At 37.6% G+C, this 26,578-nt stretch overlaps 4 protein-coding genes across 4 annotated transcripts; 2 read left to right on the top strand and 2 right to left on the bottom strand.

Moving 5' to 3' along the window:
• Positions 1-1,206: 1,206 nt before the first annotated feature.
• LOC106712911 (protein SMG8) lies at positions 1,207-8,814 on the bottom strand. Its single transcript, XM_045679246.1, has 13 exons — positions 8,596-8,814; positions 8,136-8,431; positions 7,691-7,912; positions 6,797-7,049; positions 6,137-6,289; positions 5,784-5,858; positions 5,556-5,713; positions 4,801-5,004; positions 4,024-4,256; positions 3,514-3,730; positions 3,256-3,372; positions 2,602-2,809; positions 1,207-1,555 (listed from the first exon to the last, which is right to left on the bottom strand). Exons 1-13 carry the CDS (start codon positions 8,731-8,733, stop codon positions 1,358-1,360), a joined length of 2,472 nt encoding a protein of 823 aa, XP_045535202.1. The 5' UTR covers positions 8,734-8,814; the 3' UTR covers positions 1,207-1,357.
• A 382-nt stretch (positions 8,815-9,196) lies between these two features.
• Positions 9,197-12,541, top strand: LOC106712917 (peroxisomal membrane protein 11C). Its single transcript, XM_014505594.2, has 4 exons — positions 9,197-9,420; positions 9,689-9,853; positions 11,242-11,429; positions 11,714-12,541. The coding sequence occupies exons 1-4, from the start codon at positions 9,361-9,363 to the stop codon at positions 11,994-11,996; spliced, it is 696 nt and encodes a 231-aa protein (XP_014361080.2). The 5' UTR covers positions 9,197-9,360; the 3' UTR covers positions 11,997-12,541.
• Positions 12,542-15,802: 3,261 nt separating this feature from the next.
• LOC106712923 (peroxisomal membrane protein 11C) lies at positions 15,803-18,486 on the top strand. The gene is made up of 4 exons (XM_014505600.2): positions 15,803-15,955; positions 16,729-16,893; positions 17,279-17,463; positions 17,808-18,486. The coding sequence occupies exons 1-4, from the start codon at positions 15,899-15,901 to the stop codon at positions 18,064-18,066; spliced, it is 666 nt and encodes a 221-aa protein (XP_014361086.2). The 5' UTR covers positions 15,803-15,898; the 3' UTR covers positions 18,067-18,486.
• A 228-nt stretch (positions 18,487-18,714) lies between these two features.
• On the bottom strand, positions 18,715-26,123 carry LOC106712900 (cell division cycle protein 16 homolog). The gene is made up of 11 exons (XM_045679268.1): positions 25,955-26,123; positions 25,712-25,869; positions 25,465-25,597; positions 24,670-24,832; positions 24,215-24,348; positions 23,316-23,610; positions 22,243-22,379; positions 20,839-20,967; positions 20,182-20,370; positions 19,262-19,538; positions 18,715-18,891 (listed from the first exon to the last, which is right to left on the bottom strand). Exons 1-11 carry the CDS (start codon positions 26,042-26,044, stop codon positions 18,737-18,739), a joined length of 1,860 nt encoding a protein of 619 aa, XP_045535224.1. The 5' UTR covers positions 26,045-26,123; the 3' UTR covers positions 18,715-18,736.
• Between the last annotated feature and the right edge of the window lie 455 nt (positions 26,124-26,578).

Below are 26,578 nucleotides of genomic sequence, written 5' to 3'. Positions count from 1 at the left end.
GCAGTGTGGGAGATTCCATACTACCGATGAAATACGTAAATAAAAGGTTATTTAATCTTACTTATATTATAAATGCAAATATTTGGATGGATGGATGTTTGTTTGAAGATATCTCCAGCACGGATGCATGCTGTTCGCTGAAATTTGGCGTATACGTAGAACAATGGTCGCAACGCCAACAACAAGATTTGTTGCACAAATTGTCCGGCTCGCCAGGTGTAATACCACGACCTTACAGAAGACAGGTGTCAAGTGGTAGTAACTCCACGTTTCGTCTGATGAGTGTGGTGCCGGAGACCTAATCTTAGTCCTCTTTTCCTTGCATAGGAAGGTTAAATATTCTCTTTTTGTGCGTCGTCTTCCTTCGTCGATTGGGGGTAGGTAACGCATCCGCAATTGCGAATGTCTATAGGCAGCGGTCGTTTCGCCATTTCGGCGAATTCATGTGAAAAAAACTGTCTTTTTGGACTAAAAAATATTACTATTAAATAAACAGTCAAACATGTATAAGCGAGAGTCTAAAGGACCGCGATATTTTACTCGCTTATAGAGGTTTCTCTCTCACCAGAGTTTCTCGCTTATAGAGACTCCTCCTTTATCCCGGTTCGACTGTATATGTACGTATTACGTAAAGGAGCATTTTAATTAAAATTTAGAATTACAATTTAACATAGAATAAAAGTCATATTGTAGATTTTATAAACTATTTAATATAAATGTAACAAATAATCTACATAGGTAGTTAATTTATAGTTAACATTATTTAAATCTAGATTTTTTACTTTATATATTAAGAAAACTGTATGTAAACTCTTTGACTTACAAGTGACCTTGAACATGCGGACACATACACAAAACATCTTATATTACTTCAGAAATAAGTTTTTACATAAAAAATAATATGTTTACTATATACCACATAGTCAAATTTATTTCCTTTGTATCCGGACTCGAAGGACCAAAACCTGTCTGCACATTAGAAGCGCAAAATACTTGTAATTTTCAGTTTTTTTTAACCTGAAAACGACTCTAGAAAGATCGAGTCTTTCCAAATAGAGATAAATCCCCACCAGTATCATTGTTGATGTGTTTTTAATCTAGCAATGGGACCTTTAGGGATGATAAAGACTCCCATACACATTTACAACAGTAGTGGGGATGAGGATGAGTTATCAGCTTTTGATAGATAAGTTGGTTTCACCTTTTATTATATAATAAGTTGAGAAACAAGCAAGCGGCTACATAAATTCGCCGAAATAGCGAAACGACTGCTACCCATAGACAACCAACAACAGATATGTTGTCTACCTTTAATCGACAGAGGAGGGGACGTACAAAAAGAGGAACTATTTCAATATTAGTCCTGCAATCCGAACAATGGTGGTATCAGTGTACCGGAAGTGTAATGTGGTGGACGAGGTCGGGGTAATGCACCTCGTTCATCTGCATATACATACGGCAGCCTCAGTACCCAATACGCAGATGTACTCAGTTTGAATGGGGGCTCTCCCACAGGCTGCGGCACGAAGATCGGACCCCCAGGGATCGGTTGCACCTAAATAAATAAAATAAAAAGATAGAACCACGCGGACTTTTTTTTATTATTCTGCAATGACAAAGGACCGCTTTTATTAAACAAAACAACTCGTAAAGTTTAAAATTTTGTAAAATAAACATTGCTGTGACGTAACAACACAAAAGAGATGAAAATAACAGTAAATTAACTTAAAAAAAGAACATTTTATTGTCTTAGACCATCTAGCGATAGTAGGTATGTTCCGATATACACTGCGAGCACTGCACAGTGCTATCACTGTAGAAAAATTCGTTCCGTTATGGACTGCCAGTGTACTGCCGCAGTACCCTAGGGAAATATATGACGTCATAAATCGCCGCCATATTCTACTGTGAGCACTGGCGTTTTCGAGGTAAGGTACTCGCAGTACCTTGATCACGTGATCAGTCAAAACCACCCGAGTGCCTGACATCTTATAAACAAAGCTACAGTTTAATCAGAAAATTTTAAAGTTCTGCAATTAGTTTGGATTAATAAATAAAACAATGGAACAATTGCAAAAATTAACCTTATTAGACTGTGTTGAAAATTCAATTTACAATTAATATTAATTAAAATATTTTTAATTTGACAGTACTCCAAAATAGTTTTTTTATAATGTACTAGAAAACTTGAATAGACTCATTTGAATGTTACATTAAAAAATGCGGCTGACAGTATACGGGATTGCATTCCGTTTTAAATCGTAACCAGTATAACTGGCTATAAAGGAACGGCTTCACAGTATACTGAATTGACGTCACACTGTACAGTGGTCGCAGTGCATATCGGAACATGCCCAGTATCACCATTTTTAAAATCAGATTTCAATAAAAAAAATATCTATATATATAAAAGAAAGTCGTGTTAGTTACACCATTTATAACTCAAGAACGGCTGAATCGATTTGACTGAAAATTGGTGGGCAGGTAGCTTAGAACCAGGAAACGGACATAGGATAATTTTTACCCCGTTTTCTATTTTTTTTTATTCCGCGCGGACGGAGTCGCGGGTAAAAGCTAGTACTAGATAAATAAATGTTGAACCTTTGGTTGTAATGTGACGTGTACGTTAGACTTTGGTGTGACGACGTGTACTCGGGCGAGGTGCGCACGCGGCGCAGCACGACACAGACATGCGGTCTGCAGCGGCACCTGCGCGTGCGCAAGTCGCGCCCCCGCCGCAGCCTCCCGCGCCCAGCTGCCGCTGGACACACCCCCACTCGGAGCACCCTCGGGGCTACACATCATGTACCTATACATTCACAAAAAAAACTTGTGATCCGTCATGGGATGCCTGGTAGATGTGAAACATCGTGTGTGTACACGTAATGTGCATAAAATATTAAATAAATAATAATGATAGTAATGATAATAATAAATAATATTAAATATTATTATACTAAACACATAATATATATATATGTATACCTCAGTATTGCTTGGCGACCCGTCGCCACGGCAAGCGTCGCCACGCCAACAATTCGGTTTACAAGTGATCCTATAGATGTTTCACATCAAAAAGTCATATCTTCCTGCTCGAAGGACTATCATTCTTTTACTTTGATCAGTTATCATATAGTCGACCCTGAATAAGCGAGAGTTCATAAGACTGTGATATTTTTCTCGCTTATAAAGGTTTCTCCCTTATCCAGGTTCGACTGTATACGTTTTTAACCATTGTACCAGTTTCAAGCTAACCTGTGACCTCGTGTGCACTCGTATTCGAACCCTATAAAGATTTTAACAGTAAGATGATGTTGAGGTGTGGCTTTGCCTCGTCCACGAGATGCGCGCCATGCATTGGCTTGCTCCATTCTGTTGAAAAAAAACCACAAATTATACAAGCACCACACCCAGTTTTGCGCGGGATGTAAGCTAAATTTTGACATTATAAAAATTGACAAGTGAAGTTTTTAACCACATTTGCTGTTTTTCTTAAAAATGTTTGTGATTTACTTGACGACACAGTCCCAGGGCAGCAGGTAGTTGGTGTGGGGGAGGAAGCCGGGCTGCAGGTGTTCAGGCAGGCCGAGGCTGTGCGAGTAGAGTGAGGAGGGCCCGAGACAGACCAGCGACCAGCTGGGGAAGGCGGGCAGCAGATGTGGAGGGCTGGCTGTGTGCAGCATGCCCGGCAAGTACTCCGTTGTTGAAGGTTGACGGCTGATTACCCTCTCTAGAATAAAGGAACATTAATATACAACGTAAGTGACGAGAATCGCGTTGCGTGCGCTCCGTATACGCCGTAATCGCCGACACGCGTCATCTATTCAGTCAGTAGAGACATAGCGACTACATGTCAATTGTTCCGCCATCTTGAAAATCGCCGCGACTTTTCTCAGGACCATTTTGAAAAACAAGTTGTGAGTGGCTTTGGCGATAACATCGTATTATGTAAGTCGCCGACTGAACTGAAGTTTCGAAGATTTACGTTGCCTTGTGTACGAAGGTCCTTAGAGTTAATACTACCTGAAGTAGTTTCCTCTCTAACTGGAACTAAATCGTATCCCTCTCTGTCATGAGGTGCGGCTTCATCATCATGGTCTTCATCACGCGCGGAGCCCGGGGAGAGGGCGTGCGGTGACCAGGCGGAGCCCTCGCAGCCCTCACCGGAGCCCGGGGTTCCGCCCTCGCCTGAACCTTCCGCCTGCACCTCAGGAGCGTCTGTGGTCTCCTCGTTGTTTCCTTTCACTGACGCAGCCCTGTAATGAAGATGCCCATTAGTGGCATCCAGATAATTAAATGATAAAGTGTTTTTTGCTATTATGAATTACTGTAAATAAATTCTTACTAATATTATAAATGCAAATGTTTAGATGTATGGATGAATGTTTGTTAGAAAGTATCTCCGGAACGGATCAATGGATCTTGATGAAATTTGGTACAGATATTGAAAATAGTCTGAAAGAACACATAGGCTAAAAACAAATTAAGTTTTTATTTAATTCCACACGGACGGAATCACCTACAGCTAGTATATCTATATATTTTGTATGGGTGTTTCAATCACAACTAACACATTCTAAACTAGTATATCTATATATATATAAAAGAAAGTCGTGTTAGTTACACTATATATAACTCGAAAACGGCTGAATCCATTTGACTGAAAATTGGTGGGCAGGTAGCTTTTACCCCGTTTTCTATTTTTTTTTATTCCGCGCGGATGGAGTCGCGGGTAAAAGCTAGTTTTTGTATAAAAACGAAAAGAGATGATGGTGAGTCGGTGGTCTTCCTATGTGATACCTGAAGGTGGGTGTGGAGGGCTGGAAGACGGGCATATCTATAGCGAGGAGTGTGTTGCAGACGCCGCACTCAGCTGCCGCCTGCTGGTAGAAGCCGTAGTTGGCTTGTCGCAAAGTGTATGGATCCTCACGCGAACACTTGCTGCGACCGCAGTTACACGCACTCATATACCGCACTCCAGATGAATGCTCCTTGCTACTATCACTATAGAAAACGAAGTGTTCGTTTATACCCTTATATCTTAAAAACTAATAAACATATCTCTAAAATTATTTTTACGTTTGATAGACCAATATAATCTTAAGGTTATAGGCTAATAAACATCACGCTATCACTATTAGGTACATCCTGAAAGTAGAAAAAGGAACTAAACAGTCTGCTTCAAAACTGTTGCACGAATTGGCTTTGCCCAGTGAAATACCACGACCACACAGAAGACAGGCGTCAAGTGGAAGCAATTCCACGTCTCGTCTGATGAGAATGGTGCTGGAGGCCTAATTTTAGTCCTCTTTCCCTTCCCACCCTTTTCTTATAAGGAAAGCATGGGAAGGGGAGGTGAATTTGATGGAGGAGATGCATAGGAAGGTTAAATATTCTCTTTTTGTGCGTCTCCTCCTTCGTTGATTGAAGGTAGGCAACGCATCTGCAATTGCGATTGTCTATGAGCAGGGGTCTTTTCGCCATTTTGGCGAATTCATGTGGCCACTTGCTCGTTTGCCACCTTGTAATATTATGTGAAACATATAAATACTAACTGTTCAGGCTCTATACAAGGATGTTGTGTAAGTGACAAGACTTCACAAAGTCTCCGTGGTCTCCACACAGCTGCGCAGGCGGCGCGCAGACGGGCGCGAGCTCCACCAATCAGCGGGCCGCGCGCCATCGCCTCGAGCTCACCTAGAGCTACTGTCACCTACAGAAACAACAATTTACAAACTGGAATAACAAACATATATCAAGATTTGTTTTTTTTTACATCATACCTTATGAGCGTGTTGCTGACTGGAGTAGTACGGTGGTAGACCTTCAGTGTACGACGCTTGCGCTATCGGTAGTACCTAAAATAAAATATTAACTGTCAAAAAAAAAACTATTAAAAATAAGCAAATTACATAATATAGAATAATAGACAGTTTACATTATTCCAGTCCAGCAATCCAGCGCTATAACTAGAAATTTATAAACACATTGTAAAGCAGCAGATATCCGTGGATATACAAATTTTCAGTTGTAATCCAGCGATGAAATTGATCACTGGACTGGAATAATGTAAACCGTGCAGAAAGGTACAGATTTACATAACCTTGCAATAGGTGATTAAATTAAATATTGTTACCTTGGCACACCTGGCCTGTGAGAATCTCACATCAGTAGCCAAAGTATCAAATAGCACTCCTCCGGATTCCTTCTCCTCATCACACTTGTCACTCTGAAGGTATATGGGAGTCAGTACTTGCGCTGCTTTACGCCATGATGAGGCACTTGGCAACTATATACAAAAAAATAGGTGATTTTGCTTTTAACAACTTTAAAATGGCGGGAACGGAAAAGGAATAATTGTCATTGTCAATTTGTTTTTATACTCTGTAATGTCTATTATAGAGCTTGTTAAATATCTTGACAGTTCGGAACATTGCACGAGTCGTTGCGTAAGACAATATTAGGTGTAGCAGTGAGTAAAGAGGGACGGCAAATCACAGTGCGCCCATGGCCTTAGGTCCTTAAGATATTTGAAAATATGTATACCAATATATTTGTATTTGGACTAGAGAGAGCTGGCCTTGCCTATTTTACTACTAGTTAACGCTCGCGACTCCGTCCGGACGGAATCAAAAAAAAAACTAAATTAGTAGCCTATGAGTTCTTTCAGACTATGTTCTACATATATGCCAAATTTCAACAAGATCTGTTGAGCCATTCCGGAGATACTTTCAAACATCCATCCATCCATCTAAACATTCGCATTTATAATATTAAAATAATTTTTATCACTAACCTCAAAGAATGAAGTACTCATAGCGTACTTTCCGACATTATCATCAAAACCCTCTCCAAATGCTAAATCAATATGTCCCTGTAGGAACTGTCGGAAGCTAGGTCTTTCACTGGGAGGCTCTGGTTCTGTTCCATTGCACATCTGTACCAGTCCTCGGACTAAAGAACTAACATCTCGGGCGGATCCGGTTTCTTCCTCAGTGTTTATATATACAAATTCTTCATTCTTGGGTATAGCGAAGACAGATTTTGCACTGGAATTGAATAATTAGACAAATGAACAAACTTGTAGATGAACATTTCTCTAGTGCAGTGATTGTCAAACTTATTTCTTTCACCGCCCCCTTTGAAAATCAATTATATTTCAGAGCGACCCTAACTTTTATTCAGCCCTAAAACTTAAAAACCACAATTTCATTACTTTAATTAATTTCAATGCCCCCCTTTGGGCCTCTTATCGCCCCCTCCTAGGTTTCAAACGTCTCCAAGGGGGCGTTATCGCCCACTTTGGGAAACACTGCTCTAGTGTGTGAACACCAGTGATTCTACAGATTATTTTCTCGGAGACCCTGTCAAAATTTCACTGATTTTAGTGAACCTGCTGTTACCTTCTTCAACTAGTGAAACTTCAACTTTTTTTCCCGCCATAATACAGTCTGGTATGGTCTTTCATGACACATTTTGGAATCACCGATTTACAACGGATGTCTCTTACCAAAATCTTTGTTTAAAACGCATTATTATGATTTTAGTTTTGTCAAATATAATGACATGGATGATAACATGTTTTATACAGAGATTTTTGTCTCAGAAACCCACAGTGAGACAATACTAATTACGGTCGATGTTTTCAAATCCGTGTATGTTAGTTAGTAAAAAAACACAGACAACTTACCATACATTAGTAATAATCCTAGTTTTTCTTAGCATAAAATATAGTTGATCTTCCACAGCATGTTCTAGTCTCTTTAAAGCAGCTGGAGCTTTACGTAATGGTGTTGGAGCCCTACGGAAATGGAACAGCAAGCGAGGGCAACAGGGTCTGCCGTGACTCTCCCATGTACCGCCAATTTTAGCCTCCGTTAGAGCAGCTTTAGTTTGAAGATGTAACTCATTTCTAGTAAAAATAGACAACAATTTAAATTGGTAAGTACAGAAATTATAATAATATTTAACAAAAACAAAATACTATTTAAATAGTTTCTTTTTAAAGTAAGTCATCTTGGTTCAATCATTATTTTAAAGAAACACACACTTTCGAACAATGATTTTTTCATATGAAAGTAAACTCACCGAAGTGAGTGAGTGATGTTTAACAAGATAATTACAAAAATAATTACCTATAACCATCAATAGCTTCAAACAGTTGTAGATAACCCAGATCAAATACTGGTGTAGGCAGTGATAATATAACAATATGACAAAGATGAAATATTAATGCCATAGCCCTGCAGGACTCTATGGCCAGCTCTCCAACTGCCACTAACCAGTGAGCAGCATCAGCATCCTTCACGGAGCACTTGGAATTTTCATCAAGATCAGCTACAAGTGTTTCCAGTCTTTTTGTGTCTAAGTATGTTATTGCATGAAGGTAAAGTATACCTTTTCGTTCATCCCAAAAGCACTGAATTCCATTCTGAAAACCATAGTAATTTGTGTCATTGAATGGTTTTAACTTTCTCTGATCAATTGATCTTAATTAAGACATGATGAAGAGGTGAATCTTTGAAAAGCTTTAGAAAGATAAATGATGGATAGGAGATTTGAAAGTTTCATGTTTTAAACAGGATAAGTAGTTACCTCTTCACATTTAGTTGTCGGTAAAAGTGGTGTTGTTTTGTTATGATACCGGTAAGGAGATTTTCCAATAACACCAACAACAACAATACGCTCCTTTTTGGAAAATTCCGGTATATCGTTAATAGAGAATTCGATCATTTTGTTAAATCTAAAATATTGTTACTCATAAGATATTCAGAAAAGTTAAGAAATTGTATTTATTTTGTAGTAGAAATTACATCAAAACTTGTAATTGAAATGTTTTGACTTTTGATTTTGACATTTCGAAATCTAGGGAATGAAAATTTTCCAAATTTAAAAATAGATTATAAAACATCGACTTCCACAAAAAGACATCGAATTATTTAAATGTATATGGAATTTAAAGGTTTTTAAAAACGAAAAAAAAATTGAAACTACGAATTGAAACAATCAACAATTATTGATTACGTAGTTTAAAACTTTCTTCAAGCATTGAATCGATTTTAATTAAATTCATTCGTAAAATCAGTGATTTTGTCATCTGTCAGTGTCATTATCATCGTAATACGTCATCGGATCTGTCACATAACAGCTGTTATGAGGTCCAACTTCAACTTATCTATAACTTTGATTGTGATAGAGCGCCTTTCGAAATCAAGGTCCACTAGTTTTTCACGCGGCATGGAGAAAAGTTACAATCTAATAGTATCATACATAAATCCTTGCTTCCAAAGATTGTGACGTTACAATAGATAACTTATCAGTGAATTAGTTGAAAATATTTTGTTTTTTTCTTTACTAAAAATGTCTTCGATTGTCGAAGATATTTGCGAACTTTTGGACAGTTACAATGGAAGAGATAAGGTATTGTATGCGGAAATTACGTTGATATTTATGTTAAAATTCTTGTCGTTCCAGTCAATAACCTGTTGCACTAATTATTATCAACCTACCTGATGATATTTATTAAACATAATATGAACGTATTATTTCTTTCCCGGTAATATTTTCAGTTTTCTGTTCCCATCAATAGTAGTTCCATAATTTTATGAAGTCATCTGCAGATTTTGCTTAATTTTAACTTACTGACATTAGAAATAAAGTAATAAAATTTAATTCTTTCAAACGATAGGTGGTTCGTTTAACATGCTATGCCTTCAAACTATATGGATGTATCAAAGGAGAGCAGCCATGGCAGACCGCAGGCTCCCTGCTCTCCAACGCCAGGATGATTTTGCGACTATTTGATGACATACCTATGATACGACATACATATAACTATGGCCTTGGGAAGCATGTAAGTTACTATGCATTCATAAAAACATGATAGTTGAGAAGTACTTTCTATTAGTACAATAAGTGTTAAAGTCATAGTTTATTTGTTAGTTAGTTAGTAGTAGGGGCTCAGTTATCCGCAACTCCACAACAAGCGCGTATTTTGCGTGAAGGCAGGCTGTAGGTTACTCCAGTCAGCCCAGCTCGCCAAAGAACCCCAGCAGTCCCTTAATGTCGCTGGTGATCTCTGGCGGTAGTTTATTTGTTAATCCATTAGTCAAAGATTATCAGTAGGCCTAGCAAGAATATTTTGCGACAAGCGCCTTTGAATCGTCATTATCTATTATGTAAAATTTTGTATATTTTTTTGGTGTACTTTACGTCCGATAGGGGGTGTTGCACAAATTTTAATTAACATTTTGTTCATTCAATACAATGGTGATTGTACTAAATATTCATGCTAGGTTCACATTATATGTGATATTAGAATGTTTAATGTAACTTCCTTATAACTATGTACGGAAGTTGTTAATTGCGTATATATCTATACAGCATGTATCAGTTCCTATATTCATTTAATTAAAAAATGTCCTTGTTTTGTTTTGTCACATTATGTAAATGTAATATGAAACCGAGACGCGGCGATCGTAGAAGGTCTTCTAAAAATTAGAAACACTAGATCCGTCGTAAATAGTTAAAAAAAATTTAAGTTATATGTATTTATAAGTAAGTTATATATATGTATTAAGCAGGAACAAACTATGTAGCGCAGGGATAATATTAATAAAACAAAAAAAAAGATAACTAAAACCTGTGCAAAGAAGAGTACGGACCAAGCGTCTGTAGATGTAATTTTATCAAAGATAGCACTGATTTTTGAGACTAAATATCAATTACATGATTTTTTATTAGTTATGAAGAGGTGTCATAAAAATAACTATCATATGTTAACATTTTAAATTGAAATCCAAGGTCTGCGTTTTCCTTTAAGTTGTTTTAAAGGTTTTAAGTTTCGTTTTGGTTAGGTCTTATTTCTGTTTTTATAAAACTCTGTAAAAAATTACAATCATCTAAATCAAGATGTAAAATTTTTAAACCAATGGTTTTCATATGTATGTGTATCTTATTCCTCTAATATTGTTTTCCCAGTTATAAAAAATTCCATTTCATCTGAAATCATCTGAGAAAAGAATATTATGTAATTGTCCACTTTAGCAACAGTTGTTGCTTTGTTTAAATTTTGAATTTGTAGGTGGGCCAGATTGAAAAAAAACTGAATTATTATAACATTTTATTTATTAAATTAGAATTGAATGAAGTCTAAAAAGCTCTAAAAAAACATGATTCTTTCTGTGACACATTGCGATCGCGGGCCGAATCTTTGACATGACTGCTTTAAACATAACACAGGAGTCATCAAAGATGGCAGCATTCCTAGGGGTACTGGCTAACATGGTGGATCAGGCATTTCTCCCGGTGGAGAAGGCTTGCTGGCTGCACGAGATGGGCATCCTCAAGCTGTCAACCAAGACCGCTGACACACTAGAGGTGGTCAGCACCGCGCTCTGGGCGGCCAGTCTTTACATATCCTTGCTACAGTAAGTTTTTTTTTATCTAACCACAGACAAACTTATGTTACGATATAATTTCTAAATTCAAAAACTATGTCAGTTGAAACACTTTTTCTCACACAATACGATACATTAGCAACCTTTGTTAAACTACATTAATATACTTTACCTCATTAATTTTACAAATTGATTAAAAAAAAGTAAAATATCGTAATGGCCATTTAGGAAACTTGACGTTCCCTTGAAACAAAGGATAGAATGGTAATTCATTCCCATATTACAATTTTTTTTCTTTTATAATTCGTTCACAGGACACTGCGCTCTCTACGTCATCTATGGTGGAGTAGGGACTGTCTACAAACATGTTCAGAGAACGGTGGTGTTGACGCACGTAAGAACTTAGACGTCAGGCTCACCCTGGGAGCAGTAACCGCAGGGAAGCTCTGTCTGGATATAGCTCACGCTGTCAGCTGTCTACCCCCCGGCTGTTTGTGGGGGGAGAGGATAGGGCCTACGAAAGTCGCTGTAATTGCAACCACTTCTTCTGTTATAGGCATCGCGTTGTACTTCGCTAGGAAACGATTGTTAAAATAGACAATTAGTACAAATATATTGTAATTAGAACGTAATATAATATTGCGTTCGTACTGCCGAAAGTCCAAGACATCTCTATATTTTTTTTTTGCCTATAGAGGTTTCTCTCTTACTCGGTTTTCTCGCTAATCCAGGTTTGGTCGTATTTGTTTCCTTTACTGTGAGTTTCCAGTTAACATCTGTTTTGTCCCTTTCGTTATCTTTGAAAACAGCGATAACAATGTATAAAAACATGTATTATGATAATGCAAACGTAATTCAATGCAAATAAATGTAATCACATGTTCTTTTGTAGATGTATCGGCAGTGCGAACGCACTATAAATGTTACCGGTGTCTTGGTTAATAAAAAGGGTTGTGTAAATAAGGGACTTGTTAGTTTCTAATAGTTCGTGATAATTAATACGAGTATTGCCTCAAGCAAGTTGCTATGGCTGTAAGTGTACTTACTACCTAGTTTCTACATTATATTTATATCAAATAAATTATTTAAGAACGGCTTAACTAACATGTTATCGTTCGGCGACAGCACCGACTAGTTTCGGACCCCTCGGGGGTCGATCTTCACCGGACGCTCACATGTGAGTTAAACCGTTCTTGCGTAATTTATTATTATGTTTAACGAAAGTTTAAACAATATATCTATTTCGTTTAATATTTTTTTATATAATCATGAATATGTCACTGCTCGATTGTGAATGCTGTTTGTTTGTTATTTGCCTAGGGAAATTGTAACGAAAATTATCGAACGAATTGATTCTCAAAGTGATGTATTATTAAACGATATATATGGAACATTATATAAAATATTATAAAATACAAAAAACAATATTTCGATGGCTCCTACGAATAAGGACCAATGTGCAAATTGACAGGTTTTCAGGAGAAGCTCTCAAAGTTTCAACCATATAGGAAAATAGTCTGCATAGGCCCTTTTACTTCAGCAAAAAAATACCTGTAAATATGTATTTTGTTTAGTGCATGTTGTTAACTAAACTAAGAGGTAGCTTTTAACACAAAAAAATAAAAACCATCAAATTGTTACTTTGGCCCTTATTCATAGGAGCCATCGATTTTATACAATTCAGTGTTTAATTTGGGCTCTATCAATTGTTTCTTAAATTAAAAGTAATTAAATTGTATTAAATCAGGAATAATAAAACGATTCTGTTAGGAAAGAACTTCCCAGTTTAACGCTCATCGTTCAGAAATATCCGATGTTCTTACTGTGAAGGAAAACATCGTGATGCTGCACATATCTGAGAACAAAAATTCAAAGATATGTGTGAAGTCAACCCTCACTGGGCCAGCGTTGACTATGGCCTAGTCACCCATAACTTGGGGTAGACTCCGAGCCCCTCAGTGGGGACTTATAGTGAACTTGATGTTCAGAAATATGTTCAGTAATAGAAATTTTCAACGTTTTCTCTGAAAATAAAAGAGATGACACAATTTCTTGTACAGAAATTCATGGTTTTATTTATCTAAGTATTTCAATGAGATTAACAGAGCTTATTTTTGTTATATTAGTAAATGATATAATAAATAAATTGTTATTTTTACATAACATCACAAATAAAATAACGTATCCTATTCAATTTCTTTTATTTATTAATAAAAACTTTATCAATTTTTAAATTATACCTTACCTTAACAGTGCGGTTCTCGCGAAATTTCTTGCCGCGCACGGCCGCGTTGTGGAATGGTCTGTCCTCGGTGGTATTTCCAAACCACTACGACTTAGGGTGCTTCAAGAAGCGAGCATATCTCTTTCTTAAAGGCCGGCAACGCATCTGCAATTCTCGTAGTGTTGCGGATGTCCATGGGCGTCGATGATCACTTCGCTGTTCGCGCCGCTCGTTTGCCCCCTTCTCTTATAAAAAAAAAAAAAAGTGATTCTAAAACTTCTATAGCCGAAACATGTACAGATGAATATCCTCGCTCGCATTCTTTTGAAGAAACAAAGGGTTACACAGTTTTTGAAATACATTTTAGACACACGTTAACCTTTTAATGTACATAACTGCATAACTAGCTTCTTTTTAGCCGACTTCAAAAAGAAGGAGGTTATCAATTCGACTGATTTTTTTTATGTGTGTTATCGCGAATCTCCGCCCCTGGTGGTCCAATTTTGATAAAAATTATTTTTTATTATTAGTCATTAGTTTTCTACCTTTTGTGGTGTTGAGTTTAGATCCTCAGTGGGAATATTTGGCGTTCCAGCTGCCACCAGCAATGATTTTTTTTCCTAAAGTTGATAAGAATTCCTTAAAATGATTTGCTTTAATATTGTGTTTTGGTGGGCAATATATCGATGATAAGTTAAAATCGCCACCTTTGTCCTGTAATATCAAAGGTAAGTAAGAAATATTTGATAATACTGATTATACCACACGGTAAAATACTTTCTTTGATTATCATTTTATCGGATAAACGTCAAATGATGGAATGATAAATATATTTTTTAATGATTATGAATGAATCTTGTATAATGTATTCATTTGGATTTTAACAAGGTAACCAATTAAGTTATTGAAACTTTCGTAAGACATTAATACACTAATTAAAAATTACGGTTCAACTTACGTGTAGGATCAGAATATTCCGTTAATTATTCGTACTGAAGAAGCTTTGCATTTGCATCTCCCTAGCCTTATCCAACTCACGTGAGCTCTTGGGGTTTTATAAACCATAAAGTTTTGACCTAATTTTTATGGAAGGCCTTCCTGTCGCCTTGGGATATCTTACTAATATTATAAAACCAATAATAACAATAGATAAACATGAGTAATTAAATATCATAAATAGAACAAAACATAAGCTTTTGTCGCATCGCTGGACCGGACAACATGTGAATTAAGCCATGATTTTTAATTAGTGAAACAAAAGCAACCGTTTTGCACATTTTCCTTTACTTGTTTGCGAGGAGGAATAATGTAGGTTTCTACTGTAGATAAATATGTATAAAAATATGGTCATCCTTTTCATTTCGAAGAAAAAAACAATGTTTTATACATCTATTTGAGTAGTGGAAGCTCACGGTTAGTACTAGGTGTCATGTTACTCGTTTAAGCTTCGCTAACGTTCTCGAATTTTACTCACTTCAAAAGGAAATTTTATACTTACAATATTTACACATACGTCTCGCAAATAAGTCGTGATTTCGTTAATTTAGCAACTAATGAAATACGTATTGAATATTTTAAATCTTTTTAGCGTATTGAAAGAATAATTATTTTTTGAGTTAGAACTTACTGTGGTAAGTTATTTTTATCTACTTATTAACTTAAGAACTTGCTCGGTTTGCTTGGTTAGACCAAGATATAGTGAACTTTTAACATCGGTTGAAAAATTTTGAATCCAATCCATCAATAATATCGACATAATTTTAGTTAACAATTATTTAGATACATATATATATTTAGATATATTTTTAGATATAACATTTATTTAGAGGTCGCTCGCGGCCTTATAAAAGGTACCTATAATATGCCCGCATGCATGAGCTACCAGCCTTTCCGGAGATTACCCGAAACAAATGCAGCCATGCGGACAGACAGACAGACAAAAATTTCATTTAGTTCACATCGTTATCAGCAACGTAAGTACATCATGTATACGAAAAATGACTTTCTTTGGGTATTAGGTACATACGAACACTTTAATTTTATTAATATGTAAAGTTAGTACTTCGGATGATCTCCAATATTGCCCCACTGTTTCATAGATCGTATGTTTTAGTCCCAAAAATTTGTTATTTTGGAATTCATTGCCCTATCTTAAATATCTAAATAATATTATATATCTTATCTACATGAGATACGATAAAAGTGTAAGCAAGTGCGCCATGTTATTGATGTAGATATTTAGTGTAGCAAGCAGTCGGTGTACACTGCATACACCATGGGGGCGGTTGATGAAATGTGCAGCCTTCTGGAAACCCACGCTAATCGGGACAAGGTACGCTGTTTTTCGTACCGTATTTAGTAGATAGAATTAAATAGTAATATCACGCCTATAACTTAATACAAAACAAATGATTATTGATGTTTTTACACAAGCCTAAGAAGCTAATGGTTGCAAAGAATGTTAGAATTTTTTTAAAGAATAAATTGCTCATGATTTTAAAGCACTATATCGTTTGTAGAGTTCTTGGGTTCGATTTAGAGCCAATAGGAATAACTTACAACATTTACCATCTACTTAATAAATGAAAAACGTCTGGTTAGAATTTGAATAACGATATAATTCATGACACATGACAGTTCACAAGCACAATATATGACCTGAAACCCCTTAAAATAAAGGGTCCATTTTTTTATCCGTTGTAAGACCTGTCATGATGTATGGATCTGATTGTTGGACAGTTAAAGGGATGGATGAAAAGAGAGTACACGAGCGTATAGGGTATCACGAGTGGATAAGAAATTATGAGTTGAGGTACACCGGTAGAGGTAGGCCTGGGAAGAGATGGTTAGATTACGCGAAAGGTGACATGATCAAAAAGATAGTGACGAATCAGATGACGGAAGATCTGTATGGAGTACGAAAAACTGTTGCGCTGACCTTACGTGAGTGGTATAAGGTTAAGGAGAAGATGAGAGTTCTTACGCTGAATTTTATGAACCTCAGTTCTAGTTCATTACATCAGCTTTCAAATATCAAAATTCAACAATCATCTATGAGTTATGAATATCCTGTTTCCTATTTGATACAAAAGTGTTCACAAACAGGTTGTTTCTCTCGTGAGCTACACATTAAAGCTATGGGGTGCAACATCCAAGAGTCAGCCATTGCTAACAGCGAGCGGGCGAATCGCCGCCGCGCGCGCCACTTTACGGCTGTTCGATGACGCAGCCGCGATCAGAGCGCTTCTCAAATATGGACTCGGCAGACAAGTAAGTAAAAGATCTTTTGGTTCCATTGTCCATCCATTGTGCTCCAGTTATATATTATGTGGAAACGCGAGTATTTTCGCTCTCTACAGAGGCTCTACACAGTCACACACGTGACACGTGTAGACGTCTTTGCGCGAACTGTTTTGCATGTAAAATGTATGCTTCTCATCGCTGTGGGTAAATTGTCGAATATCAAAGGGTCTATTGCACAAAAAGTTTTATGGATGCTTTATGTTTGACATCAGTTCTGATGTGATCTTGCAGACCTTTTCTCCTCGATTTTCCTTTGAAAGAACTTGAGCCTACTTAAAGTTATCTATCATGTACTCGTACTGATGTAGACTACATGTGTTAGTCATCATCTAAGCCCACTTTTTCCTTCCAGGACGGCTTATTTTGGGGCTTTTTAGGTGTGAGTAACGGTGTGCTCCAGCTATCATACCTGCAGTGCGAGAAGTTGGTGTGGCTGATGGACACCGGCTTGCTCAAATTATCTCCAGAGCTTGATGAGAAGATACGTATTATGCACAAACTGTTCTGGTCATTGTCAGCGTTTGTTGCACTAGTCAGGTGAGTGGCAGCTTTAAATAATTTGTCAATACGTGTACACTTTAAGTTTGGTAGACTAAACACGTAAGAGTTTTGTTTATAATTACAATAACCTTAAGAGTTTAAAGGGACAGAGCGCAAATCCGTCTGCTCTCCATCTGTTTTTTTTTTGCAGTCTACGGTTCAGAATTTCAATTTAAATCGTTTCATTTTGAGAATATTGCTAAGTATTTATGTCTCCTTTGATATTTCTTGAGTGCCGAGAACAGAAATAAAAAATAGAAAAGATTTTTATCGATGGACACTGACTCTATTTTGTACGAGAAAAACCAAAGTGGCGTTAAACATGATACTTTGTTCCACAGATCTCTTCGGGCGTTACATTTAACCGGCCAAATCATGAAGTCCTCAAACAAACCGAAGTGTACAGGGGTGCGGTTCACTCAGGCCTCGCTCACCACATCCAAGTTGCTCCTGGATGTACTGCACGCCGTCAGCTGGTTGCCGCGCGGCTGGCTGTGGGGCGGAGCACTATCTACCACGAAGGTCTCTGCTATCGCAACCGCATCCGCCGTCTTTGGGCTTGTTATGCATTATAATGGGAAACGGTTACTACCACGGTAGAATGAGGTAAAACGATAAATGTTTCTAATACAGTCCAACCTGGATAAGCAAGAAACCTCGTCCGGTTTTAAAGGACGACCTCCATAAGCCAGAAAATCGGCTTAGAGAAAAGAGAATATTATTTCGGTCCCTTGGACTCTCGCTTATCCAGGTTCGACTGTAATATTAAGTTTATTTTAACTGAATGATCAGAGATATAGAAAATGTAATCAGCTCTAGGGTTTAATTTTAACACATTCAATGCTACTATTTTAGAATGAAAATGTACTCGATAAGTGAACCGGTAACACTAAACTTGTTATGTCGGATTCAAAGCAAATGGGGATAAAATTCCAAAACTGTTTCAGTCTAACGGATCTGATACGATTTCTGATGTAATATTTTTAAAAAGTAATAAATCAAAAAGTTATTTATACCGAAATCCAAATATTACCATTACATTATTTTAAAAAATGTAAATATGTGATTTTTTTATGTAAATACGTAAATAAATAATAATTTGATTCAGATAATGCGTTTTATTGACCCGGAGATAAACATGCAAATTATTTAATACTATTTGGGTTTATGGTACAAAAAAAAAGATTTTTTTTGCGTTTTAATTTTAAGTGAAATATAGTTAATTAAAATAAAAGTCTAATTGTTATTTCTAGTATTTATTTATTTATGTTCAGTCGAAGCTCATGCTCATATCGGACGTGTTGGTGGCATCAGCGTGGGGCGTGTGGGGGGTGTGCGCGCCCCCCGTGTGGGGGGTGTGAGGGGTGTGAGGCGCCCCCAGCGACAGGTTCACCGTAGGGAACGGGAACTGGGGGATTTCTTCATCTGTTGAATAAATCACATTATAAATTAGTAGTGTAACTAGATTTTGCTGGCGTCTTCGTCCTAGGGGGAATTGAAAATAAATCTAGTAATAATCATAATCTATGTTACTTGGTGATAATGTAACTTTCTTATAGTAAAAGAATTATTGAAGACGTACTAGGAGTTTTTGAGTTTTTAATTAATGTACAAAAATACAAATTTTCCTCCATATTAAGCAAAGTCTAACAATTTTCAGTTCAAAGTTCTTTTTAAATGTATACCCTATTTCTTGAAAAAAAAAATCCTAACTAAGGAACACAAAAGCCACATTCGAATAAGTCAGAAGATACCTTAATTAAATTATAAGATCAGTGAACAGTTTTTGACTTACCAGTGAGGGCTGCATCCAGTCTATCCACAACAGCATCGAGGAGTGCCAGCGCCACCACATCATCAGGGTCCCGTGCGAGTGCAGCGTGTAGTACATCAGCGGCTGCGCGTGTCCGGCCCAGGAGCGCGAGACATAGTCCACGTGCAGCTAGTGATGCTGCACGCGCAGGACGCAGAGCTAACGCGCGTTCATGCCAACGTAACGCGGCGCGCGTTTCACCAAGCGCGCGACACGCATGACCCAGACCATCTAATGTCGCCGCCCAACGAGGGTGCAACTGTGTACCAATGTAACAACTATAGAAGGCAGAGTCATTAGAACTCGACCTTTACAGTCAAATGTTACTTTAATGTTTTTATAAGTGGCAAACGAGCAAACGGCAACTTGAATTCGCCAAAATAGCGAAGCGTTGCAGATGCGTTGCCTAACTTTGATCAATGGAGGATGGGACGGACAGAAAGAGGATATTTCTCCTATGCGTTCCCAGCATTTTCTTATAAGAAAAGGGTGGGAAGGGAATATGGACTAAAACTTCACCGAAGATTGTTAACATCTATATATCTATCTATATATATAAAAGAAAGTTGTGTTAGTTACACTATTTATAACTCAAGAACGGCTGAATCGATTTGACTGAAAATTGGTGGGCAGGTAGCTTAGAACCAGGAAAAGGACATAGGATAATTTTTACCCCGTTTTCTATTTTTTATTCCGCGCGGACGGAGTCGCGGGTAAAAGCTAGTTACAAAGAAGTTCTTACTTAATTTCAATAAGATTTTTGCACGGGAAACATTCGTATTTATAATATTAGTAATAAGTGTCCAATGAGTCTTGTTGTATGGTTGAATAGTTTCCATATGTTAACACATAACAAACTTATCGGTCCTTCGAGCCGGATCTATCCCTGTGAAGGTATTTACCTGGTCGCGCTCGTCCCTGGCGGCGTGCAGCGCGCGCAGCCAGAGTGCGCAGGCGCGCTCGTGGTCGCCGGCCGCGTGCGCCGCCGCGCCCGCCTCGTGCGCAACGTACGGGTCACACACCACGCGAGCGATACGCTCCCATCCGCAACTGTTCTCCACGTTGCTCTCATCTACCCCAGCATCCGCACCCTGTACCACTCATATTTACACTATCGCATTCTATTGTGTTGTTATTCGGTAGTACAAGTTGAAACAATAACATTTTTGGCAGGAATGGGTCGACTCGCTCGGTAAATTACCACGACCACACAGAAGACAGGCGTAAGTAGAAGCAATTCCTAGTTTCGTGTGATGAGTGTCCTTGCCAGAGGCCTAAAGTTACTCCACGTTACCTTCCACGGGAGGTGAATTTAACAGGGGACGCGTAAGAAGGGGAAATACCTTTTTCAGTGCGTCCCCTCGTTTGCTTTGTTTTGTAAAATTATGCGGTAGAGACGACAAAAAATCTTTTCCTATTGAAGCAATACTTAAAAGATTCGTACCGCACAAGCTCGTAAGGATGTAAAATCGAGAATTGTGTCAGAACAGATCAAGTCAAAGTGTAATGGTGGCAAGTATTAGATGCATGTGACATTGTATGACTGTTTTGTGTCATACCTCAGTGTCACTGTGCAGTGTAGCAGCACGCAGCAGGAAGCGCTCACACATGCTGACGTTATTGAGCAGTGAACATTCAACCCCGACGTAGAGCGCGGGCAAGTGACAGCCAGCCATCAGTTGCGTCGCCTGACACATACCTCGTTATTGTAGTACGATTGTAAATAATAGTGGCTAGGAATAATAATACAGGAACCACTCCAATTATTTTACAAGTTTCTTGACTATTAAATTATTCGTGAGACATTATCATTAGTGATGCAACGGAAGTGTCTTACCGGAACCAGAAACGGAAACAGATGTTAAAAATAAATTTTAGCAGAAACGGAAACGGAAACGGATGCGGAAACAGAAGTGTAAATAATAATAAAAAACTTATTTACAAAAATATTTTTTTCGGTAAAAACAGTTTGTATTCGTTTTTAATTTATTAAGGCATTGGATATCGGTGTCCTTTAGCCTTCAATGTATGTATTTTTACTGCGCTGCAATAAGTTAAAATACGCGTTTTTATTTTTTTTATTTTCAGGAAACAAAATTACACTATTTACAAATTAAAGTTCGCCAAACCACTCGTGTTGACAAACGACAAATATATTTCTAACTATATGATGATGATGATATATTACATGGTTATCACTTATTCAAAAGTACATTTAATAACTCGTAAGTATGAAATAGTCACATTTTGCCAGTTGTCAAATTTTATATGGACAACAACTAGACAGTTTACTCCAGCAAGAGAAACTGATTGTTTCAAACAGCAGCAGAAAATATTACGCGCTTAAATTCACAAAATGGTACGTAAACAAACAAATGCGACAAGTGCCGCGCACGGAATGCCCGTCTTGCCCCGCGCATTTGGATCTCTCAGCCGTTGTAAAGTTCCGTTTTATCTCCGTTATAAAAGTTGCGGAAACAGAAGCAGAAACGGATGTTGAAAAGCACGCGGAACTTCCGCACTTGCGGAAACGGAAACAGACATCCGTTGCATCACTAATTATCATTAACTTATATAGGAACGACTAAAACACTCACGTATATATATCCGGTGTCGGCACCGACTAGTTTCGAGTCCATCGGGGGCCCTTCATCAGGGTGAGTGGGACTGGTATTATTTCGACTGATGAAGGGCCCCGATGGGCTCGAAACTAGTCGGTGCCGACACCGGATATATATACGTGAGTGTAACCGTTCCTATATAAGTTAAGTTTCTTGACTTTCTGGTAACTTAAATAAGGCAACTTTTCGATCTGCTGTTAATAAAACTTTAACAAATTTTATCTACCAACTAGAATTCTAATCTACACACTCAGGGACATTAACGATAATTAAACTTGTCTTATTTCTAAGTTGTTTATAACAAGAAAGAATAACACACATTGTATTTCTATTATGACTAACCTTGAAATAAGCTGCCATTGCTTGATCATGTTCATTTTCAGCAGCAAAGCTGTGTCCATAAGCCAACCAGATGCAGCCAGCGCCGGGCTCCAAACTCTTCGCCTTGTTCAGATATCGCCTTGCAAATTCACTCTTACCTGACACACAAGTCACACTATCGCACTCAGAGTTAATTGGTCACTAAAGGGAGACCTTTAGTGTAGATTTAATTTATACTAAAGATTGCCATTGAAAGACTTTATTTGGGAATTAAATCACAGTTATGTATGTCATAAGTACAATGTCATAAGCGACTTACTGTGGATTTCTGACCGTGAACATTGTCTTACATCTTTGACAAAACAGGGGATAACAATATGTTTTAAATGGAGTTGTTAGTCTCAGAAACCCACTGTTATACATGTAACAGTCTTATGTCTATATTTGAAAAGATATCGCCTTGTATTTAGAAAGAGATAAGTTATATTTCGTAAAGCGTCAGCGGCTCAGGGGTAAAGCACATGACTTGCAATCTGCAGGTCCTGGGTTCGAATCCCGCCATGTACCAATGTGTTTTTCTATTTTCGATTTACATATCGACGGCAGAAAGCGGAAATGTCGTATCTCAAAATATCTAGTTTTACACCAGAGCCAAAAAGCTATTTCAAAAAAATCACAACTCCTAAATTAATTAAGATAGGAAGTTGAACTTTGGAACGTATTTCTATCAATCTAAGCGTTATTTGATACCGTTAATTGGTATGTCCTAAAGTTACTAATCCATTGATTATTTTTACTAGTTACAGCAATTGAAGGGGCAACTTTGGGCCAATTTTCGAGATACGACATTTCCGCTTTCTGCCGTCGATATGTACATTTATCCGACGTTCTTACGGTGAAGGAAAACATCGTGATGCTGCACATATCTGAGAAGATATTCAATGATATGTGTGAAGTCAACCCACACTGGGCCAGCGTTGACTATGGCCTAGTCACCCCTAACTTGGTGTACGCTCCGAGCTCCTCAGTGGGGACGTATAGTGAGCTGATGATGATGAGTTATATTTCACGACAGAATGTATACACTGACTTACCTATAAGGTAATAATAACAACCAACAGCAAACCACGAGGTCCAAGATTGTGGATACGCATCAACTAAAGCATGCGCAAAGGCAAACAGTTCCGCACTCTTTCTCAGTTCCAGTAGACAGGCGGCCCTGACGTCAGCGCAGGCCCAGGGCCCCGCCTGGTCCAGGGCCTTGAGGGCCTCTGCCCAGTGCCCCGCCGCCGCCAGCCGTCGGGCCTTGCGGGCAGCGCCCTCTGAACTCCGTGCTAATACCACTTCCACTGAACTAGGTGTGTTAGCACTTTCGGTGGAGTCACCTCGCTGTTAATGTTCAATATTATTGAGTTTGTAACATACTGCACTCAGAGCCTTTAATTAGTAGCTAAGGGAGTCTCTTAGTTTACTCATCACACTAAATCTACACTAAGCCACCTATAAATGATTCTGAATATGGCAGTGAATTATACAAAATTAAATATCTTAATATGAAGTGCTGGCTTTGTGTCATTTGTGAAAGTAAGAGCTAGAAAAAAAAACTGTTTTTTCTAAACAATTGTTTTGTTTCCACAAAGGTTTGACGGTATCTGGGTCTTGTAATATATTGTCGCTGGTATTGAGTGGTTAATTGAGCGTCGGTGGCTCAGGGGTTAAGCACTTGACTTGCAATCTGTAGGTCCTGGGTTCGAATCCCGTCATGTACCAATGTGTTTTTCGATTTTCGATTTACATATTATGTACATTTATCGGACATTCTTACGGTGAAAGAAAACATCGTGATGCTGCACATATCTGAGAAGAAATTCAATGATATGTGTGAAGTCAACCCGCACTTGACCAGCGTGGTTGACTATGGCCTAGTCACCCCTAACTTAGGTAGGCTTGATTGAGTAGTACAGTTTATAACACGGTAATCATTGTTCTATACCTCGTCTGTGGTTGTAGATGTTGCTTTCACTGGTGCATATCGCAACAAACGGTCTCTGTACGCAGTTCTGAGTAATGCACCCTCCGCCCCACTCAACTGGTTGTTGATTGGTAGAGATTCTATTAGATCAGTCTCTGAAATAGAAAATATTTATCCTTTGTGTGGTTGATCAGGCAGGTTTTTAGGTTTTTTAAATACTACGATTGTTGATAAATTAAAAAAATTTTTAGAAGGCAAAGTAATAAAGTACAATTAAATTTGTGTTCAACTCGTTAACTTGAAACTAAATGAAAATAATTCAAAAACTTACTTATGGACCTTAAATAGTCTTCAAGGCAGTACTTTAGTGTAGATAAAGTATTCTATATTTACACTAAGGGACGGAATAAGTAAACAATAAACAAATTGGAAAGTTTTAGAACAACAATGTATCATATTATAAAGGTATAACTAACCTTGTCTAGGAGTGAGTGCATGTTGTTCTAAAAGCAGATCAAGAGCTTCATAGCAAGCGCAGTCAGCACGTAACGCCGACATCAGCTCTTCCGCTGCTGCTTCTCGTCTTTCCAATGCAGACAGTGCCCGGGCTTTCCACACCAGAACACTGGCTAGAGCCCTCTAATATAATCATGTTTCCAAAAATAAATAAGTAGTAAATAAATTTTACATCTTTTTTCATAATTACTACACAAAAAGTTGAAAGTTAATCACTTTAAAAAAATGTTTTTTTTTGTCTGTAGTTCAAGATATTAGATAATAAAAAAACTGGGCCTTGACAGACAGATGGACAGACAACAAAGTGATCCTATAAGGGTTCTATGTTTTCCATTTGAGGAACAGAACCCAAAAGATGTTCATACAAAAGTTTAACAACATGTTAAATTATTGACACTACAAGACATCCTTAATTACTGTTATAGCTTTTTTCAAATATCTTGACGGCTCAAGGTCATCAGTGTGCCATCTCCTGAATTCTATTGCATCTTACTAAACCTAAAACTGTGTTTTGCACAGTGCCTAATGTAAAGTTACGTCCGCGCGTAGTTAAAAAATGGGGGGGGGTATGGAAAATAGATGTTGGCCGATTCTCAGACCTACTGAATATGCTCACAAAATTACATGAGAATCGGTCAAGCCGTTTCGGAGGAGTACGGAACGAAAACTGTGACACGAGAATTTTATATATTAGATTGTATTTACTACAACGTTACTTGGTAAGTGTATGAGAATTTTTCAATATTTTAACTAACATTGTGTGTCTGATCATGGCTCCTTGGCTCCAGCAATGCAACATCACATTCATCTAATATGGACAATGCGGTAGCAGGTTCTTTGGCGGAGATATACGCTCGCATGGCCACCCCCAGACAGAGAAGATGTCGTCTGTAATAATAACAATATTTATAGTTGTATTATGTGTAATCATGTGTATCCATTGAATAATTACTTTAAATAATGTTCAAATAATAAGTAATTAAAAAAAACTGCAATCACAACCTGTGTAGACCCCTGGATGTGATAGCGTGTGCTGCGCGGTGCAGCTCACCCCGTGAGAGCATAGTGCTGGCCAGCAGCCATATGTCGTCACCACTAGCGGAGTCACTACTGGTTGCGGCCGCGGCATCCGCCCAGAAGAATGCACTAGTCCATTGACCCTATAATTTATATCAAAAAAGCTAAATACGAAGCCATGAATCTTAATATAAAGGAAGTAAAATAAATGTATAGTTAGTTGTTTACCAATTCGGAGTACTGTTTCACCAAAGATCGCATAAAATCAACATTTAAACAATCCGGACTACTCGGACCGATAGAATCTACTTTGGCCATGGCAAAATTATTGACAATGTTCTTAAACTAAGAAACAATTCTTATAATTTAAAGACACTTAATATTAATTAGTTACAATAATTTGGACAAGAAAAGTACAAAAATAATTGTTTGTTTATATCCGATTTTCCACCCGCCACAGTCAAATTTGACGTTTTGGTATGTCAAATTTATGACATTTGTTTTTTTTTTCTTTTTGGGAAAAATGTAATTGTGCGGATCTCATTTAATAAAAATAAACATTCTTTCAATCTCTGTGTACATCGCTGTTTTCATCAAAACAATATAAATAAACCCCATTCCAAACATTACCGTCCAAGCATTTTAAAAAGGAATATTATTTGCTACTAAATATCATAATTTTCTTTTTTCTAAAATTTATTCTATTAAAACAAATTCAAAATATACTAAATTAATTTAACATGAGAGGTTTTAACAAATGGAAAAATATTTAGTAAATATTTATGTCATCAAATTGTATTTTTATTTATCTCCAGCGGAGCGCGTTGGTCGTCTCCCCATGCTGTCATTGAC

Source organism: Papilio machaon, chromosome 9 (assembly GCF_912999745.1).
Source record: "Papilio machaon chromosome 9, ilPapMach1.1, whole genome shotgun sequence".
In the NCBI taxonomy this organism is placed as follows: Eukaryota; Metazoa; Arthropoda; class Insecta; order Lepidoptera; family Papilionidae; genus Papilio; species Papilio machaon.
Note: the sequence above shows the minus strand (reverse complement) of the source record. Positions and strands in the feature narration are given on the sequence as shown.

What these genes read in the sequence shown, in the direction of transcription:
- LOC106712900 (XM_045679268.1), bottom strand. Translation starts at nt 26,044, where the DNA reads ATGGCCAAAGTAGATTCTATCGGTCCGAGTAGTCCGGATTGTTTAAAT. An exon ending in CCAGGGACGAGCGCGACCAG is followed by an intron (nt 19,539 to 20,181) that starts GTAAATACCTTC and finishes ATTGGTACACAG; the next exon opens with TTGCACCCTCGTTGGGCGGC. An exon ending in ACTGGATGCAGCCCTCACTG is followed by an intron (nt 18,892 to 19,261) that starts GTAAGTCAAAAA and finishes TTTATTCAACAG; the next exon opens with ATGAAGAAATCCCCCAGTTC.
- LOC106712917 (XM_014505594.2), top strand. Translation starts at nt 9,361, where the DNA reads ATGTCTTCGATTGTCGAAGATATTTGCGAACTTTTGGACAGTTACAAT. An exon ending in GTTACAATGGAAGAGATAAG is followed by an intron (nt 9,421 to 9,688) that starts GTATTGTATGCG and finishes TTCAAACGATAG; the next exon opens with GTGGTTCGTTTAACATGCTA. An exon ending in CTTTACATATCCTTGCTACA is followed by an intron (nt 11,430 to 11,713) that starts GTAAGTTTTTTT and finishes ATTCGTTCACAG; the next exon opens with GACACTGCGCTCTCTACGTC.
- LOC106712911 (XM_045679246.1), bottom strand. Translation starts at nt 8,733, where the DNA reads ATGATCGAATTCTCTATTAACGATATACCGGAATTTTCCAAAAAGGAG. An exon ending in GAAGCTATTGATGGTTATAG is followed by an intron (nt 7,913 to 8,135) that starts GTAATTATTTTT and finishes TATTTTTACTAG; the next exon opens with AAATGAGTTACATCTTCAAA. An exon ending in GTCAGCAACACGCTCATAAG is followed by an intron (nt 5,714 to 5,783) that starts GTATGATGTAAA and finishes TTGTTTCTGTAG; the next exon opens with GTGACAGTAGCTCTAGGTGA.
- LOC106712923 (XM_014505600.2), top strand. Translation starts at nt 15,899, where the DNA reads ATGGGGGCGGTTGATGAAATGTGCAGCCTTCTGGAAACCCACGCTAAT. An exon ending in CCCACGCTAATCGGGACAAG is followed by an intron (nt 15,956 to 16,728) that starts GTACGCTGTTTT and finishes GTTCACAAACAG; the next exon opens with GTTGTTTCTCTCGTGAGCTA. An exon ending in GCGTTTGTTGCACTAGTCAG is followed by an intron (nt 17,464 to 17,807) that starts GTGAGTGGCAGC and finishes TTTGTTCCACAG; the next exon opens with ATCTCTTCGGGCGTTACATT.